Source organism: Solanum dulcamara, chromosome 1, assembly GCF_947179165.1.
Source record: "Solanum dulcamara chromosome 1, daSolDulc1.2, whole genome shotgun sequence".
In the NCBI taxonomy this organism is placed as follows: Eukaryota; Viridiplantae; Streptophyta; class Magnoliopsida; order Solanales; family Solanaceae; genus Solanum; species Solanum dulcamara.
In genome coordinates, this window is record NC_077237.1 from 87,443,290 (window position 1) to 87,461,921 (window position 18,632).

The 18,632-nt window shown below is 36.3% G+C and overlaps 2 protein-coding genes across 2 annotated transcripts; both read right to left on the reverse strand.

Moving 5' to 3' along the window:
- Positions 1-1,690: 1,690 nt before the first annotated feature.
- Positions 1,691-11,408, reverse strand: LOC129883121 (kinesin-like protein KIN-12B). Its single transcript, XM_055957711.1, has 16 exons — positions 10,942-11,408; positions 9,818-9,955; positions 9,556-9,639; positions 9,299-9,424; positions 9,151-9,210; positions 9,011-9,064; positions 8,817-8,909; positions 7,972-8,067; positions 7,632-7,777; positions 5,693-5,842; positions 5,467-5,596; positions 4,205-5,368; positions 4,017-4,115; positions 3,788-3,940; positions 2,909-3,709; positions 1,691-2,178 (listed from the first exon to the last, which is right to left on the reverse strand). Exons 1-16 carry the CDS (start codon positions 11,290-11,292, stop codon positions 1,900-1,902), a joined length of 3,924 nt encoding a protein of 1,307 aa, XP_055813686.1. The 5' UTR covers positions 11,293-11,408; the 3' UTR covers positions 1,691-1,899.
- Positions 11,409-12,840: 1,432 nt separating this feature from the next.
- Positions 12,841-18,516, reverse strand: LOC129883130 (cycloeucalenol cycloisomerase). Its single transcript, XM_055957723.1, has 9 exons — positions 18,407-18,516; positions 18,039-18,177; positions 17,700-17,842; positions 16,158-16,241; positions 15,474-15,515; positions 14,907-15,017; positions 14,536-14,727; positions 14,318-14,415; positions 12,841-13,190 (listed from the first exon to the last, which is right to left on the reverse strand). The coding sequence occupies exons 2-9, from the start codon at positions 18,043-18,045 to the stop codon at positions 13,007-13,009; spliced, it is 861 nt and encodes a 286-aa protein (XP_055813698.1). The 5' UTR covers positions 18,046-18,177; positions 18,407-18,516; the 3' UTR covers positions 12,841-13,006.
- Positions 18,517-18,632: the final 116 nt, after the last annotated feature.

Here is an 18,632-nt window from a genome sequence, read left to right on the forward strand (position 1 = left end):
GGATAGTTTTAATTAGTCGTGTCTGTAAGTTTCAAATGCCAGATATAACAACAACAATATAATATCTATTGTAATTTCATTAGTGAGGTTTAATTTGAACTTATTAACCTCTTAACTTCTTAGCCTTATCTAACGCCTTTTTATGCTTTGTTTTATGCTTTATTGAGCCGAGGGTCTCTCGAAAACAGCCGTCCTACCTTGGTAGGAGTAAGGTCTGAGTACAATTTACCCTCCCCAGACCCCACGTTGTGAAATTTCACTGGGTTGTTATTGTTGTTGTTGTTGTAGGATGTATGTAGACTTTAATCGTATCTTTGTGGATAGAGAGGTTGTTTTGATAGACTGTCGGCTCAAAAAAAAATTATCCGACGCAAGATTGTGAGAAAAATAAATAATAAAATAGCAAGATACAAAATAAATTAAGCAACAAATAGTATTACATATTGAAAAATAAAACTATGTGATCGATAACTAAATAATACTACTTCAAAAGAGAAGAATATAGCTCAACTACGTATATATTAATCATCAAATTAATTTTCGACAGCACTCAGCTACATACTAATTAGCCAACACATCATTTTGCTTTCACCAACTATATATATCTTTTTACTCTAAAGCTTTAATATCATTATATCAATCTTTCAAATCTATAAGCAATATCTCAAGATTTTGGCAATCTCAATTGGTTGATGGAATTTGTCTAAGTAATATATTTTTTATAATATAAACTAATAAACACGACACAAAATTATAAATCATATCTTACTCTGACAAGATTAAAAAGTGTTTTAACATTAATATATTTATAAAGATTTATTCTTGTAAACTAATCTATTTAATTGTCTGGCAACTCCTATACAGTTAAGAAAATGATTACATTTAAACCTTAACTGGCCCTACTTTGATGCATGAAACAAAGTGTATATGTAGAGAATATTTTTCTTTAGCTTTAAAAGGAATTTTGAAATAATTAAGTCAAAAACTTTTGCAGCCACAAAAGATGGTGCTTCTCTTTATCAATTGCCAAACAGTGACCAACATGTTGTGGTGCAATGGTGGGATTACTCCACCCTTAATCAGAGCTCTAGGTTCGAGTCTTGACTATGGAGCGACACCCCCAAATGAGTCATGCAGTGCGCGATTCGAATTTAGTCGAGTTTCCAATGCGGGCTCTAAACACCTGATGGAAAACCAAAAAAATATTGCCAAACAGGGTATCTATTATGCCCCCCCAACCCAACCAACTCAAAAAGAAAAAGGAAAATAGGTCCTCCCACATGTCACTATTTCATTGTCCTTTCCTAAGTAATGTGGTAGGTTTCATAAATATCATTTTTCAAAACCATTTGCCCCAATCAATTGGTTTATTTCCATCTGTCCGAATTTGAAAGATAGAATTACCTAGTATTTGTGCTGGTGGGAGGTAACACATAGCCTCGTGAAATTAGTCAAGGTGCGCACAAGCTAGTCCACGCACCAGAATTATAAAAAATAAGTAAGCACTGTTTTTGGCTTCCAATATTCTGAAGAAACGTACTATGGCATCAAAACCAAGTAAATAAAGTTTTTTCTAAACTACTAGTAAACACCAATGATCATTCTTGGAACTTTCTAATGTAAAAGAAACACTGAAAATTGATTGTTTGATATACCATGTGTGGGTAAAACAAAGTATGAATCCTCAAAATACAATCAGAACAAATTGTTTGGAATTGACTTCAAATCTCTGAAGAAATGAGTATAAATGGATACAAGAACTTGATAGATTCAAGTTGTTATTTTCACAATTTGTTTAACTATCATTAATTTGAAGAAAATGAAACAGCTTTCCAAACTATATTTGATGACACTATTATCAATACATACAAACAACAATCTATGACAATTTTTCACAATCTATACATTGCACCTGTCATACCCTGAGAACCAAGAAGAGGGCTCTCCAAATTTTGGTAGGTCCTCCTCTTTGGTGCTGTAGAATGGCGCGAATTCTTCTTTCCACCGATCATCACCTGTTTCAGTATTATCATATGCAGTTTCTGATGTATCTTTAGGTAGATGGGGTTCTTCTCGTAAATGGTTCAAACTGTTGATCTCCTCCTCGTGTTTTTTCTTCAATTTATCAATCTGTTTATAAGCCTGATTAGCTTCTTGCTCCGCATGAATGGCTCGTTTCTGCATATATTTCCCAAACTTGTTAGGCAAATTTAGAAAGAAGGTATACATACAAGCAAGAGTGACCAGTGACACAGATGGAAAAATAATGTACTTTGAAGGCACATATATAACACGATACGTTGTCCCAATTTCCTTGTGCATGGGATAAACAGCAAGGTCATATTTCCTGGCAAGTCATATTGCTCCTACGAGTTGATTTAGATATCAGAGATGCTTCTTTGTTTCTAGAGCATAGGTGAAACTTAGTCTATATATGTAAACATAGTGTGATGCGCAGAGTTCATGCAATGGTCCTCCCTTCGAATATTAATGGAATTTCTTTTACCATGTAAAAAGATGTTGATCATTCAAGCGCACCGTCTCTACTGACCAATATTGCATCCATTTTTCCGGTAACTTTTCAAGTAAAGCATTTCCCAGAACTTCCTTTTTTATTCAATGAGAAACCAGAATATGGGTATCATGAACAGTGGATAGTCATTGTTCCAGAATCTCATGCTAAACCATCGAGAAAAATAACGAAAAAATGGAAAGAGAGATGGATGTAAGGGAAGTGTTCGGCCATGCAAAGAGGAGTTACTTGTGTCTAGCTGACTATAAGAATGTTCAACTGCTGCAACAAAAAATATATGTCTAGCTGACTATAAGAATGTTCAACTGCTCCAACAACAATATATGTACTGATAGAATAAATTGTAACAAGAACGCAATAGATTCAAAAACTCACCTCTGCAGCTGCAATATCTTCTTCTGCTTCTTTAAGCCGTGCAAGCAATTCCCCAGCTGCTTGTACCGCTTCAGCAGTATCCCTAAGTTGGTTCTGAAGTTCGTTATTTTCATCCCTATAATAGTGCCTTTCCTTTTCCCTCTCCACTCTCAGAGCTGAAATTTCTGCAGCAAGAGCATTTATGAATTTAGATTCAGCACCTCTAACTCCTGCTTTTGTGGCTGCTTTTTTAACATCCTCTATACCAACTTGGACCTTCCTATGCCTTGCAAGCAGTTGAATATGTCTCTCTTCTAGTTCAGCATACTGTTCAATCATTCGTGCATGGCCCTGCATTGCCCTCTGCATTGCTTCTTTCAGCTCTTCTGAGCATTTCTTTTCCAAATCTAGTTCTTGTTTTCGTTTTTCAGACAAGGTGCGGCTAGCTTGTAGGTCTAACCTCAACTCTTCTACCAGAGAAATCCACTTACTCTCTGTTTCAGTCCATTGTATTCTCTCCCTTTCAAAACTCTGTTCAGAACTCTCCTCATTGGACTCTGGAATTGTTGATAAAGTTGGAGGCACACTGGGCTCACATGGATATGTTAATTGTAGAAGAGAATCTTCTTTCCTGGATGACTTTGGTGAAAAGTCCAGATAAAACTGTAGCTGGCTCCTCAAATCCTGAATCTCCTCCAGTAAAACATCCCTCTCACCTAAGTCAAAGAAGTTATGATACCGCTCCAGCTCTTCTTGAACTCTTCTTAGTGCAAGTCTCTCACTTAAAACCTCAGGATGATTCTCATACTTTGCCTTCAGAAGCTGCAGCAAATGACAATGGCAACATGTTTAGGGAAAACAAAAACATTTCAGAAGACAATTTTAAGGTCAGATGCATGCCTTATTCTCATGAATCAGTGCCAACAACTCATCCTCCATGAACTCCTCCTTCGGTAAAATACCATCCATGTAACTCTCAAGGCGAATGATCTTATCTTCACGTGTTTGGCTAATTACAGCATTGCATTCTCGTTCATGTTTGTATTGCTGGATCTGCCATTGGTTGCAAAGCATTTCAAAGATATGAGGAAGTAATGAAAATTGGCAGGTTTTGAACAATGATACATACCAAACGGTTGAGTTGTGTGATTTCAGAAGTTTGCTTGGAAAATATATCTTCAAGTGCCATCTCTCTCCGTATAGCTCCAGCCAAGACCTTTTCTACTGCCTGTAAAAAGTTAGGATGATTGCACAGTCATAAGAATCATGCAAGACTAAAAGAACCAAAATTTCTGTTTTGAGAAATCTTCAACATACTTTAGGTACTTGAATCTGGAAGTTTTCACAGGAATGGGATTCAGTTTCAGATACCAACTGTAATCCATTAACAGGTACCAACTGCAAATTTGAGCCATCATCTGCATCTTTAAGCTCTTGCAGCGAATTTCTTGCCTTACATTTACTACACAAAAACATTGAACCTCCTTCAAATGATTCATGATCTTTTGTAACAGTTTGAACTCCAACATCTACTTTAGCAACTGGTATGATTGCACTAATATCAGCAGCTTTGCAAGAAAATCTGACCGAGGAGCGCCTCAAAGATGTACTTTGTCGATGAGTACTAATAATTTCAAGTCCCCGCTGAAGACTAGCCGCCAAATGTTCAGTTGAAGTGAAACAGCTTTTGTTTCTTTGATTTGTTAGAGAATTCAAACAAATACTGTTTGAAGGCTTTGTGAAGGATAAGTCTGGGGTATCTAATTTATCTCCAAGATCCTTCTTTGAAGCACTCAGCATTGAAGTCCCAAGACTTTTGCTACTGCTATTAGCTCTTGGTGAAATGCTTGGAGCAGGATAGTCCAAAATAGGCGACACATCACATTGAACTATACTGAGATTAGTGAAGGCTGTATTTCCCTCCAAGCTCTTAGAAGAGTTCTCTGGAGTCCGTTCAGAATGTTTTTCTGAAGGTGAGTCCTCTACCACTTCCTGTTGTCCTTGATTCAGCATTTCGTTGGCAGAAGACAGGACATACTCATCTTCAGTTGGCTCCATAGAAGAATCCTTACCTAGATTTTTGAAGTCCTGCAGTCCAGCACCATCAACAGTACCGCTTTCATGCTCGACAACTGCTTCAGATACCTCTTCCTCCATGGTAACATCTGTATCCTCGGATGCTTTCTCCCTGTTGCAGCCATACTCTTTTTCCCCATGCTGTACTGTAGAATCAAGTAGTGAAGAACCTTTTGAAAAGGTCCTCCGCAGGATCCCAAGCATACTATTCTCTTTACTGCCTTCAGATAAGAGACCTAATAGTTCGGCTTCCTCAACGACTTCCATTTCTGTATCACCGTCATCATCAACAGGTAGATTCATTGGATGGTTAAGGCTAAACTTTAATAGATTTAAGCTTCTACGAACGCTCCACCCTGCCTGATCTGCTTGACAACCATTTGCCTTCATTCTTAACAATTCCGCCTGTTCAGAGTAGGGGGGGAAAGGCATTAAACCAATTGACATAATTGAGCACCTTATGTTAAGGTGCATCAATCACAGGTAAATGCAAGAGAGTTTACCCTTAGCTGACGTATAACTTCTCTCAAAACATTAACATCATCTTGCATTTCTTCATTGATTACCGCCTTATTCTTGATTGCCTTTGCACGCTGAGCAAATCTCAGGGTACTCAAAGTCTCGCTCTTACAACTGCATTATCAAAAAAGAACTGAGCTCTAGATTTAATGAAGATAAACATGACTGTAGAACAAAAACAGCATCAAAAAGTAGGGTTGTGAAATCTACCTTTGGGATGGAGAAACAGCGCAGATCATTGCAAGTTTTGCATTCCCACCGAGAGATTCCTGTAACAAAAATGTCAACTTGGAATCTCTATAGGGGATGTGCCTATGCTTGCCCGTTTGAGAAACTTCTGCAAGAATGTTTATTAAGTTCCTGTAAATTTCAAACAATAGTGCGATCAGCAACATATACAATAAGTCAACTTATAGTCAAAAAGATGACCCTAAGTTCCTGAAAGGTATGTAACCCCCACAATAAAGGCAAGCACTATATTCTGAGAGACCTTTACTTTGACATGTTGGATCTTAGATATCCAACATTCACTCCTGACTCCTATATAACATTGCTAGTCTCATAACTGTTCTACAAAATTTGCCTTTCACTTTGAAAAGTGTCATGCAATTGCATAAGACTTTGTACCAATCCTCCATTTTAGCCATAATATTATGTATTAAATCTTTATCTATAATGAGATACTCCTGAAAGACTGAGCCTAGATATCTAAACTGTCAGCACGTAAACCTAAAAGATAAATCTGAAAAAATAAGAGATGAGAAGAATATAGATTACTTGATGATTTGAAGAATACAAGACGTATTTATAGGTTTAAACACAAGGCATAAATGATATTTGTCTAATATGAGAATATCTAACCTAAGAGCTTAGTACTTCATGTTTTTTAACTCAATAACTCTGACATTCTAATACTCTCATAGCATTCTATCACTTCACTGTTTATTCTGACAAACTAGAAAGTAGAGTCACTGAAATCTAACCAGAAAAGTTTCTATGCAGAAAATGACCGGAATAATGTCCAGAAAGAGGGGATGCTGTGAACAATCTCCAGAAAAGAACAATCATAGGAAGCTAGTATGATGCTACCAGAACGGTTAGGAAGAAAGGGGTAGTGCCGTTGGAGTGGTCACTAAGGTGTGGTGCCGCCAAAACAGTCAAAAGTTAGCTACACAAGTTTCTAATCTTTGAGTTCTTTATAAGCTTCATACTTTCATCACAATACTCAACACACCCTTAATACTGATGTTAAAGAAGAGTTTGTCTCATAAATAAAATATCTATGTAACTTATCTCACATATTTCAAAAACTAGTGTATCCATCCCAAAGTTGTTCAAGCATTAAGGAAGACTAATAGGCATGTGACTTAGTAATTAGAGCAGGTCACTGCTGCCTGGAATCCAAGAAATGATAACCAGTAAAGAAGGATTTTAAATTCGTCATCTAGTAGTCATGTACTTATCGAAAGATGTATACTTTCAAGCAACTGAGTTTCTTTACTTTTCCGATACAATAAAATTGCACTTCCAGAAGGCAAGATTCATGAAAAAGATCATAATGCTCGATTGAGAAAACAATCTTTTCATGGGAAGAACATTTGTTTCGCTCACAGATACTATATTTCTCTATGACGATGGTGTATTGGACAGCTTGCACGTACCTCAGCTCCACCAGGTACCCACTAAACTCCAACCAGCACAGGTACCAGATAACTCTGCCCACTAAGGCTGAGGCAAGAAAAATTCACCAAGTGTTTTTTGCCTCTGCTGGTATTTCATATGTGACCTCATGGTTCTTCTCCCATTTCACAGACCACTAGGTTACACCCTCGGGTGCCACTCACAAATACTATGTTCTTTTGTCCGTCACGAAATAAAACACCAAAAACAAAACAAAAAATCAATACCATATAGGCCAAAGAGATCTGTAGAAGGATCAATACATGTATTAGCAGTTCCTGGGTATCACAGAAGGAAAGTAAGAAATCTTGTTTCATCTTAGAGTGGACTCAATTATGTTCTTCTTCAATCAATTTGTTATGGGCAATTATACAATTCCTAATCACATACATTAACAATGGGTTGTAACCTACTTGAGAGCTAAACCAAGAATAATTCTTCTCCCAAAATGATAAAGAAACAAACGTACCCCAACTGTGAAAGTGATTTATTGATATTCCCTGCTTCCTTCAAGCGTTCACCAGCTGCACCAGTTAGCTTTTGCCTTTCTGATCCAGCAAGATCAACAAGATTTATTCTACTCCTCTTTAGGTGGCTTATACCATCTGCCATGCTCTGAAATTAAAAGTTCAAAATAGACCAAATAACAGAATTTGTCAGATCTCCATAACAACCAAATAACTTATTATGCCAGCAAAGTTTTGCATGCACACTCGGAGCATGCAAATAATAATGGATAACAAACAACGCATCACTTAGCATTTAAAAGAACTCAGATTATTGTTAGAAAGGACATAAGATTGTATTACCTTGCACCGTGATTCAACAGAACAGGTGAATACACTGTGAGAACGTGAACTCTCAGCATTCACACTCGTAGCACCAGTTCTCCTGTTTGACACTCCCTGTAATATTTTTGTTGAACAAGTTCTATAAGCTTATCTGATACCAGTCCGATTAATCATAGAAATTCCAGAAGTCCAAGTAAAAGAATTAGAAAACAACTATTAACAATGACTTTTGCCATTGATCTGAGATCAACTTGCTAAACAACTTTGGACCCTGATCTGAGATCAACTTGCTAAACAATAGACTCATTATTGAGTAATGGATACAAGTTGATGCCTAAAGATAATGGGAACAGTGAAGCAGAGACCCCAGTAATAAAATTCTTTTGATAAGTAACTCGGTGGTAAAATTCGAGTAAAGACAAAAAAAAAAAGTTGCAGCATGTTATTGAAAGGTAAGGCATTATCATTAGGACCCTAAAACTTCTGTCCTTCCATCTTTCAGTATATCAAAATAATGGGCAAACCACGGGGAAAAACAGGAGTTCCAAGTTTGGACCTTACCAAAACTTGATTGAAATTGATTAAGCTTCCTTGTCAAATGCATTGATATTGCAGTATAATGAGTTAATGATTTATTAGGAACAGCAGTAGAACTTTATCATTTATGTTACTGAACATTCTGCACCTAAGCAAGTTTTTTGTTTGTTATCCATTTCAAAATAATTGTCCAAGTGACTTCCCTGATGCACATATTCACTTGGCTAACTGTTTTCCTATACTGGTCTATTCTATCTGGCAAACATAGTCATGCCTGCATTACTCTATGTCTAATAGTTGAATTAAAATATGGAAGGAGTCTGAACCTTCATCAGAAGCTTTGTTACATCCTTCATGGAGGACACACATTCCTCAGTCAAATTTTCCACATAAACACCTGTTCTGACATCTTCCCTGATCTGAAAAGAGAAGTCAAATTGAAAATCCTTTAACAAATAAGTAGAACTAGGGATACAGATAATGCACACAACACTCTTCTATATTGTATTTCCTTTTTTACCTGGAGATTTTTTTGACTAGGATCCAACAGATCAGTTATTTGTTCATTGTATATCTGTACATCATTAATGTTAAAGATTAGACAACTGCAAGTATAGAGTTTATTCCACGTTAAAACTGAATAGGTCCAGTCCAATTAACCTCAAGAAAAGAACATTGACACTGATACATGAGCTGTTTGTCAGCATGCTTGATTTGTTCCTGAAAAGAAAATGCATGTATTATGGAATTGCATTTTATACAACATATAAAATCCAGGAAATATAGGATCACAGAGACAACATATCACCTCCTCAATACGTTCAAAAAGCCTCTGAAAAACACGTGGGGCTAAGCCCTGTTGATCAATGGTCAAGTTTTCTCCCAACAAGGCGTTGGCTGGTCCCCAAATTGTATAGGTCTTCCCACTACCAGTCTGATCAATTCAATTTCCAAGTCAAATTTAATATTATTGGGACGTGTGATATGTCAAGCAAAAGAAAGAACATTTGAAGTTGTGCAGGCATATTTAACATATAGCAGGAGGATGTAGTAGGCTAACATTACCTGCCCATAAGCAAATACTGAACTGTTAAACCCAGCAAGACAATTCTCAACAACAGGAGCTCCCACGTGCTGGAATATATCAACCTGAAAGAACAATCAAAAAGAAGAATCAAATGCATCACTCATTATTCTTCTTTTGGTATACTTGTATATCGAAGCAAAGAACAACAAGAAGGAAAGATGAAGCATACTTATCTGATTAAAGTATACTCAATAAAGCTATTTCCTCTACAAGCATAGGTAACAAGTTATTATTTTTTACCTGTGTTGATTGTGTATCTGCAATAGAGTCAAATGTAAAAGTATGCCCAGCTATTGACAAAGAATCATTAGAGATCTTCTGGACAACAACTTCTCCCTCTTCCTCATCCTTGGTTGGCGGCCTCATTCTCACTATGACCTGATTTAGATGAGAAAAGTTGCAGAAATCAATATGTGATCAACCAGTACTAGGCACTTAGACAGTGTCTCTTTGAACCAATCAAACAGAGGGTAGAATGAGGCAGAATGACAGACAAAAGAGAGTGGATCAAATACTATTGGAATAAACAGCAAGCCGGTATTGATAACAGCAAGCCAAGTCACTCTCAGCGTTTTAAAATTTCAAATGAATGCATATAATTGTATGTTCCTATGAATGAAAACCATTGTCAAGATTGAATAGAATAGAGAACGGATATTTCTAGTTTACTTGTTCTTCTACAGGTTCACTCAGCAGTCGAACTAAAGAAGACATAAATGATAGGTGATCTCTTCCTCCAAGTGAACAACCTTCCGAGCAATCAGTAACACCATTCCTAACAAATAGCAGAAATTTCACCGAAAAATCCAACAGAGATTTTAATATCCAAGGGAAAAAACAAGTAGATACAGAAAGAGAAGTACCGTGCAGAAATAGTCATAAAATCCAGCATGGATAGAAAGGATTCATATAATTGACCCTAGCACATTTGAGATTGATGCTTACACTTGAATCGAGGCTCTATCAGAAACAACCTCTCTACCTCCCAAAGTAAGGGCAAAGTCTAGGTACACTCTACCATCCCCACTCACCACTTGTGAGATTACACAAGTTGTGCTTAATTGATTGATTGATTGATAATTAATTTATCAGCTCTCCAAACTAATAAATCAATCACTTTTAGGAGACCCTCAAAGTACAAACAATTGACCACAAAAGGCAGAAATTTGATGGAATTAACCAACATAACTCATCTTATATCATCACAAGAAAAACAGCATCAACTACCACACTTCAATCCTAAACAAGTCAGAGTTAGCTATAAGAATCCTACATATAACAATTCACCTCTACTTGAACCAGTTCCATTCCAATTCGAAAAAAAACAAGCAGCAAAATTTAACGTAATAGCCTCAAAATTTTACCTTGACTCCTGAATCAGAAGATCCAGCAACTGCATTCTCAGTACCAACAGACTCCAAATTGAGCTTCCGTTTCAAATTATTCGAGTTAGGCGGTCGAGGAGGCAGAGGACTCTTAATCTTCAAACCAACTGCCGGCGATGAGCTCAGATCTAACGGATGATACGGCGGAGGAGCATTCTCTTTAGATGATTTATGCTTCCTTGTACTATTACTGCTAGGATTACTAGGCGAATTCGATGGTTTTTGCTTCAAAGAGGTAGGGTTTGGAGATGAGGACGGCGGCATTGTAGCTCCAGTAGCCTCGTGATTCTCCCTTAAGATCGTGTTTCGTTGTTGCATATAGTGCTTCATTACTTTTTTTTTCTCTACAGAAATGGCGATGATGAAGAAAAAGGAGATGAAGGGTGTTAGGGTTCTGAGGTAGCCGTTGGGTATTTGATGAATTTGAATTGAAATAAGAGGGAAATGGAAGGTGTGGAGGTGGGGGGGGGGTAAAGCTATAGTAAGTGACTTTATTACCCTATCTACGTGACGTGGATATGAAAAACTAGTTCATAAGAAAAGAATAATTGCGCTTTCTCCACCTATTTGACGTGGGACAGAGCGACTTGAAATCTATTGTGTGATTTCATGAGCTAAAACGAGGCAAGGATAAGCATAACTTTAATGTTACTCTGTTATGGATTTGTCTAATTTACATTCGAAAATTTAATTTTTAAGGTTTAAGTCTAGAATTCATTTTTGTTCTTATATTGTAATAGAATTGTGATGATTTTTTTTATTTCTCTTTCGATGTTCTGTATCTATATTGAAGTTCAATTAATTTGATTCACACCACGTAAAGCTCGTTTTGAGAAAACACCCCTTACTAAGGTTTTTTTGGAAATTGGGATTTCTGATTAAAAGTTAAACAGTCTCATCAACCGCATCATATCAAAAATCATGATGATAACAAGCAAATGAGCGAATTTAACTTGACAAATACATAGATCTAGTTTATCTTCATCAATTTTTGGTGTAAAATCTTAAAAGTAACGTCATTTTAAGACTTTAAAAATAAAATATATTTTATTACGTCCAACGAATAACCTTAATCTAACTAATAATCATATAATGATTTTCTCTATAGCTTTATACCTAACTGAGTTTAAACCAAAGTTACTTAATTTTATCGAATTTGCAAAGTATACTCTAGCTCCGTCTCTGCTTAGAGATTGTACCACGTTGTAGGATCCGAACCCAAAATGATTATTTAATTGTTATACTTTTTTTTGAAATGACTTTGTTCTGGATCTGAAAATGGAAAAAGAAATATTACAGACAGATCAGATTTTTGAAAATGCATAATGAGTCAACAACAGTCCTTTGACATTTCTTGTCTTTAATGGTGAAAAGCAAATTGCCAGAAAGCATTTTATACCAAAACCAAGAACATGATTCACTTTAGCAAAAAGGCATGAGATGTGTTCAGCTTTGAATACATAAAAGCCTTTGTAATAGTCAACCGCGTATTTATTTTTAGAATACAAAAAAAGAAGATCTATTATATTAGGGAATGAAGGTCATTTTAGTATTATTAGTATTATTTTATTATTCGATTTTAGTATTACCTAATGTTTCATTTACTTGAGGTATCATATCTTTTAGTGTTGCTACTATTTTTCTTCTTCATTGTTTTCTAACATGATTTTATCGCTACTGTATTTGCTTTGAATATTTGAGTCAAAAATCTGTCAAAAACAGCCTCTCTACCACAACAAAGGTAGGGGGGTATAATCTGCATAAACCCTACACTCCACAGACCCCACTTGTAGGATTATAGCTATGTTATTGTTGTTTTTGCTCTAAAGAAACACATATAGGCACCAATTTCTTAGAAGCTACTAATAAAACATAGTGTTGATAAAGAGTGCTACTTAACATCATTCTGAGAATGTCTAAAAGTTGATAAGAGTACAACAAGGGGCTCAATCTGATCATAGTCAACATCATTTCAAGAAGAGACTCTGAACAGCTGATATTACAGAAGGTTTTAACTTTTCTGTGTCTCGTGATTCGAAGTCCTTCAAGATGTCATGGCAAACCATGGGAGTCCTGATTGAAGGCATTGTTTGGTTTCTGGCAATGGAACAATGGGACCAAGACAAAGGCGCCATAAGTCGAGTAAAATGGTGACTAGCATTGCAGCACCCAATGCATCAATGGACACTCTCGGCAAGTCCCATGAATCTCCAGGTTTCTCATCAACCCTGTGCATTAAAGCAAGTACCCCATCGAGAAAAATGATTAGTAGGAGATCACAGAGTAAAAACGCACCACAATGGTGTAGTATGATACGCATTTAAGATTAGATCACCTTATCCTGGTTAAAATCCACAAATAGTTACAAGGGTGTTTGGGTTGCGGTTGCCTATGGTTCTAGGAAAGCACTTTCAAAAGCAACGGTTACAAGCTTCGTATACTTCTTTTTTACACTAGTGAAGTACAGAAATTTACCAAACCTAAACAAGTAACAATGTCAAAATATCTGAAAGCGTATCAGACGGTTAATAAAACAACTTAGACCACTTTCACTTGAGCACACCATCTGGAAAACTAGAGTAGACCAAATCTCACTGTCAACTGTCAAATTGTGTTACACAAGAAATCATGTGGAAATATTCATGAATGGTCCTCTAGAAAAGATTGAAAAGAGCTACTAGCACCGCTTAAATAAAGATCAGGTGACTTTACAAAGCCCTTTAAACACTTGCAACAATGCCAAAAGCCATAAGTTAGAAATTCTAACTAATGGCTTTTGGCTTATTTTTCTTATTTAGGCTTAAAAGCAAGTGCTTATAAGCACTTTTCTATTTTACCCAAACATTACAAAACTGCTTAAAAGCTATTTTGGCTTAAAAGCACCAAAATAAGCCAATCCAAACAGGCTCTTATTTGCAAGGTCAGTTGGCCAAGAAAATCTTTGAAGTACAATGAGCATCTCGCTGCTCTACAAAAACTGAGGCAAGCTTAAATTGAGAACAGATGTTCTTTCAGCAAATTACATTTCTACCTTTTGATCTGAAACCTTGTCAAAATAGATATCATAGAACTTCCCTTCCTCCAGCATTAGATACCTTGAGGCAATTCTACGGAATATTATGAAGTATGTTTAACTCAGCTAATCGGCAGACTGAACTCATCCACCTTGTGTGGTGCTCATAATCTTAATACATATCCTCATTTTCCACTCTAGTTTAGTACTGATTTGATAATACACTCAAATGATAAAAGTTTGAAGAAGTCTATTAAACGACATTGGAACGATGCTGTAAATAAACCATATCTGCACTAGCGGAATTTCAGGGGCAGAAATTACAGGGAAAAAAGTTCTTACCTGAAAAACATCGGATAGCTTACAATGAAGTAGATTGCATAAAACAAGGAGCCAACTTTATACATGACTGCTCTGTCCACGAAGTCATAGTACGGAAACTGCATAGGTTGGAAACAAACAAATTATTTTTTTACCTTATTCATGTATCTCAAAGGAATCTAATAAAGCTATATACCCTTAACTAAGATATTTCTGGACTCCTACAATTGACCACTTACATTGGAAATAGCTAATGTCTCCAGATAAGCTATAAAATAAGCATATGCCAGAATCCATCCAACCCTGAAAGCCCACTGAAGATTCTCAGGGAAATCAGAAATAGCATGCTGTAGTCTACGAAGGGTCATGTTTGCTGAGACATGGTAAAACAGGAAGCAAACATGTGCTAGAAGGAAAGTTGTGTGGGGTACCTGCAGAGAGTCGCATTATATAGCTTTTGCCAATACAACAACAACAACATACCCGGGATAATCCCACAAGTGGGGTCTAGGGAGGATGGATGTACGTAGACCTTACCCCTACCCTTGTAGTAAAATGAAAATTCCAAGTAAAGGATGGAGTCAAAGGAAAAAATTAACAGATGGCGTACATTATTCATCTTCCAAGATGGAAACGTATACGAAGCCCCCAAAACTGTGAAGAAATAGTGGGTCCAAAAGTAATTCCCAACATAAGTGAAAATTGCTATCCAGAGATTAGCCTGGAATAACAGCAAATCAATAGTCAGTCCAGAAAAGCACCAAAAAGAATTCTTAAAGAAAGGATCATAAAATTAGCGACATGTGTAGCAAGGAAATTTCTTGTCTGTGCCACCCTAGTCATATAAAGAATCCACAATAGGAGTTTCATTAAGAGGTCATTAGAAACTTCTAGCCAATTTTAGTAATTGTGTCTATTAGCACCAATGTTGATGAGCGAGCTCAGATATCATAATTCAAGAAAGACAACCTAATTTCACAATCTATGGCAACAAAAACTGACAACTTCTTGTCACTATATATATATATATTCTCCATGAGAATACTTTCCAAGCTGTCTGTTTTTGTCCATGCGTCATATGAAAATTAAATCTAGAAACCAATCATAATAGAGGCTTATAGATGGGTCCTTAAAATTGCAGACAAGTAATTGATATTTCTTCTTCAAGAATACTTGCCTTCACCCAATAACGATCCTTCCAAGCAAGGTTCCTGTCAGCCTGCAAAAGTTACATGAATTAATACACCTTCACGGGACTAGTTTTGTGAGCAAATGCTGTAGAACTATTTTTTTTTAACTATATAGATCCCACTATTTATATCATCAAGAATTGAAATGACGAAGTTGCACTCAAGAGCTTGGCTAGTTACAGAAAAAGGCTCATCACTCAAATGCAACAGTTTGCACATGAGAATTTAGACTTGTAATAAGTCATTTTATCTCCTACATTAAACACAAAAGTTATAATGAGTAATTTATCTCCTCCATTAAGAAATCCATAATGACCAAATTGAGCACAGTTTGATATGAGAAAAGGTGAAAAAAAGATAACAGCTAGTAATTTGATTAGTAATTTAAATTTTTTTTAAAAAGGCAGCCCAGTGCACTAAGCTCTTGCTATGTGCAGGGTCGGGGGAACGCCCTATCACAAGGGTTTATTGTACCCTGCATTCTGCAAGAAGTTATTTCCACATCTCGAACCCGTGACCTCAGGTTACATGACAGCAACTTTACCAGTTACGCCAAAGCTACCCTTCTTTGCAGCTCATTTGAATAAGCCACTGAAAAACTTTTTACAAGTCTGGTTCTTAAATTTTTGATTCAACCAACAGAGCTTCAGTAGTAGGAGATAGCAACTCACCTTTCCGACAAATATCATTGGTACAATTAAAGCAGGAAGTGCAGAAACAAGCCCCACGAAGAGGTATTCCCACTCTGTAAAATCCTGTCAGAATAAGCCCACTCTGTTAGATACAAATACATCATGCGGAGTATCTTAGCAAGAGACAACATGAAATTTCACTACATACAACCCTCTCTCACGCGCATACACTATTCATTATGTATAGGTATATGTGTGTGTGTGTATATACACATATATACCACACATATAACACATTAAAACAATTGAAACGAGTAGAACTTTTTGTATAATCATCTTACTATATTAGTAACACGAGGATTTAACTACCCAAAGAGAAGTATTGCATCATTCTGCAGCAGAAGCCTAACTAGAAGAACGATGGTTCATAAGAAGAGACTGGGAACCCCTTCAAGTAACATTGAAGAGTTGGTTTGAACTCCATCTCTCACACCACCTCTCAATTAACAAAGCCTATCAAATAGGAGAATGGCTCACTCTTTCCTTGAATAGTACTTTTTCCATCCCGGTGATTAAAAAAGAATAGTACCTCCTCTATCCCATTTTAAGTGAGGGCGTTTGGCTGGGCACGGAATTTGAAAATTGAAGAAGACTTTTGACATGTAAGTCAAATATAAACAAAGTACCACAAGTATCCTTTTGAATGAGTAATGGTGAGAGCTCAATATATATGTTCATTTTAAACAAGTAGTGGTGAGAGTCCTAATAAGTCATGCCACTAATGGTCAAATGGGATGCTAAGATTAAATAGTAGAAGTGTAAATCTTTCTTTGGATAGACTAAAAAGAAAAAACCGTCACTCAAAATGGGATATAGGGAATATCAACCACAAAATCAGCAAACTAGCACAACTCAGAACATGTTGTCCTCCACAATGGGGCTTGTTAACACACAAAAATATGGAGCCTAGAAAAATAGAATTTTTTAACGTAACGAGAAAAAAAGGAGGATCCATTGGTTCTTACATCATTGCCCACAAGCAAAACTAGAATCAAAGTCTTCAACAACATCTGAAGTTCCACAATTTCAAGATGCCTCGTAGAAAGCTACAAGGTTTCACTAATTTTCATCATAGATTGAAACGTGCAAAACTTAGGGCTTCTCATAAAATTTTGCATGTTGCTCCTCTATTTTCCTCTTTGGATAGGCAATATTACAAATAATCTATCAATCAAGCCTCAATTGCAAACTAATCTAGTTTGGTAGTACACATCCCTGAAATACTCCAATCTATCCTGCCCCCATTAGGCAATAGTAATAAGGAACGTTCACTTCCCTTTACGCGGTCCTCTTCTCTGGTTTTCCTAATTTCCTTCCCCTTCATAGTAAAGACAACTTTTTCGAAAAATCAACATAGAACTAAACAAGCACATCTCAAGGCAACAGTTTCAAATATAAAAATACAATCTACAACCTGAAGTAAGATGTAATTACAAAAATAAAAGTGCTTTGTCTCTTAAAGATTAAGCTTTTAGAGGAGACGTTCAGTCAATTCAACGACATTGCACACATGTCACACACCTCATAGAGCTTGTATGGGACCACAACACCAAGGCACAAGGTGAGCCAAAATGGAGTGTAAAGCAGAAAGAACACTTCACCCCATCTCTTGCTAGGGTTTTGAGCTAACCACAGACTGGGTGTTGCACTGTTCACTTTATTACCTGGACAAATCCATTTATTACATCATAAGCACTGACAAGAAAAGAACTGTCAGAACAAGATAAGTTGGGCGGACTCTTCACTTTTGATTCGAATTCTCCAAAAATACACTATTTTTGAAGAATCCAACACAGACATTGACATTTTTGAAGAGTCTGATCAACATAGATCCCAAGTGGGTAAAATCCAAGAACTCACCTTTCATTTGTTTCCACACCTCAATGAGCTTCCTCCTCACTCAAAAATTTGAACTTGGAGAAAACCCACAATTATTTATAGCTAAATCACAAACTAGAACTTGCCCTTAAACTCGTAAGCTATTCCAAATGTGAATAACCTGAAACCCCATCACAAAAAATATTCCAAGAATCAATCTTTAGTATAGGAACATCCAAGAAAGATAAAACTAAAGTTGACCCACAAATTAAACATGCATATTACAGCAAAAACAAAAAAGGTGGGATTTTTATATACTGCAATTATAAATTAAACCCATTAAACGAAACGAAAATCAATAGCCTTTTCAAATGTAGCATCAAAATATAGAAAAAGGTGAGGAAAAATACCTAAAAAAGGAGTCCACTTATCTATGATGTTGATGAAGAAGAGAGTGAGTAGAGTGGAGAGAATAATACAGCATAAAAGAAAAGGACAATCTACTACAGCTATTTAATTTTTCTTTTTTTAATCTATATTTTTGTATTTGCCTGATTAAAATTTGAAAACAAGACAGCTCAGTTTTGGATTATATAAAAGACTAGTGGATCTGGACAGAAAAAGATTATAAGTAAT

What these genes read in the sequence shown, in the direction of transcription:
- LOC129883121 (XM_055957711.1), bottom strand. Translation starts at nt 11,292, where the DNA reads ATGAAGCACTATATGCAACAACGAAACACGATCTTAAGGGAGAATCAC. An exon ending in GTCAATGTTCTTTTCTTGAG is followed by an intron (nt 9,065 to 9,150) that starts GTTAATTGGACT and finishes AATGATGTACAG; the next exon opens with ATATACAATGAACAAATAAC. An exon ending in CACTGATTCATGAGAATAAG is followed by an intron (nt 3,710 to 3,787) that starts GCATGCATCTGA and finishes CATTTGCTGCAG; the next exon opens with CTTCTGAAGGCAAAGTATGA.
- LOC129883130 (XM_055957723.1), bottom strand. An exon ending in TCCCATACAAGCTCTATGAG is followed by an intron (nt 16,242 to 17,699) that starts GTGTGTGACATG and finishes TTATTCTGACAG; the next exon opens with GATTTTACAGAGTGGGAATA. An exon ending in CATCTTGGAAGATGAATAAT is followed by an intron (nt 14,728 to 14,906) that starts GTACGCCATCTG and finishes GACTCTCTGCAG; the next exon opens with GTACCCCACACAACTTTCCT.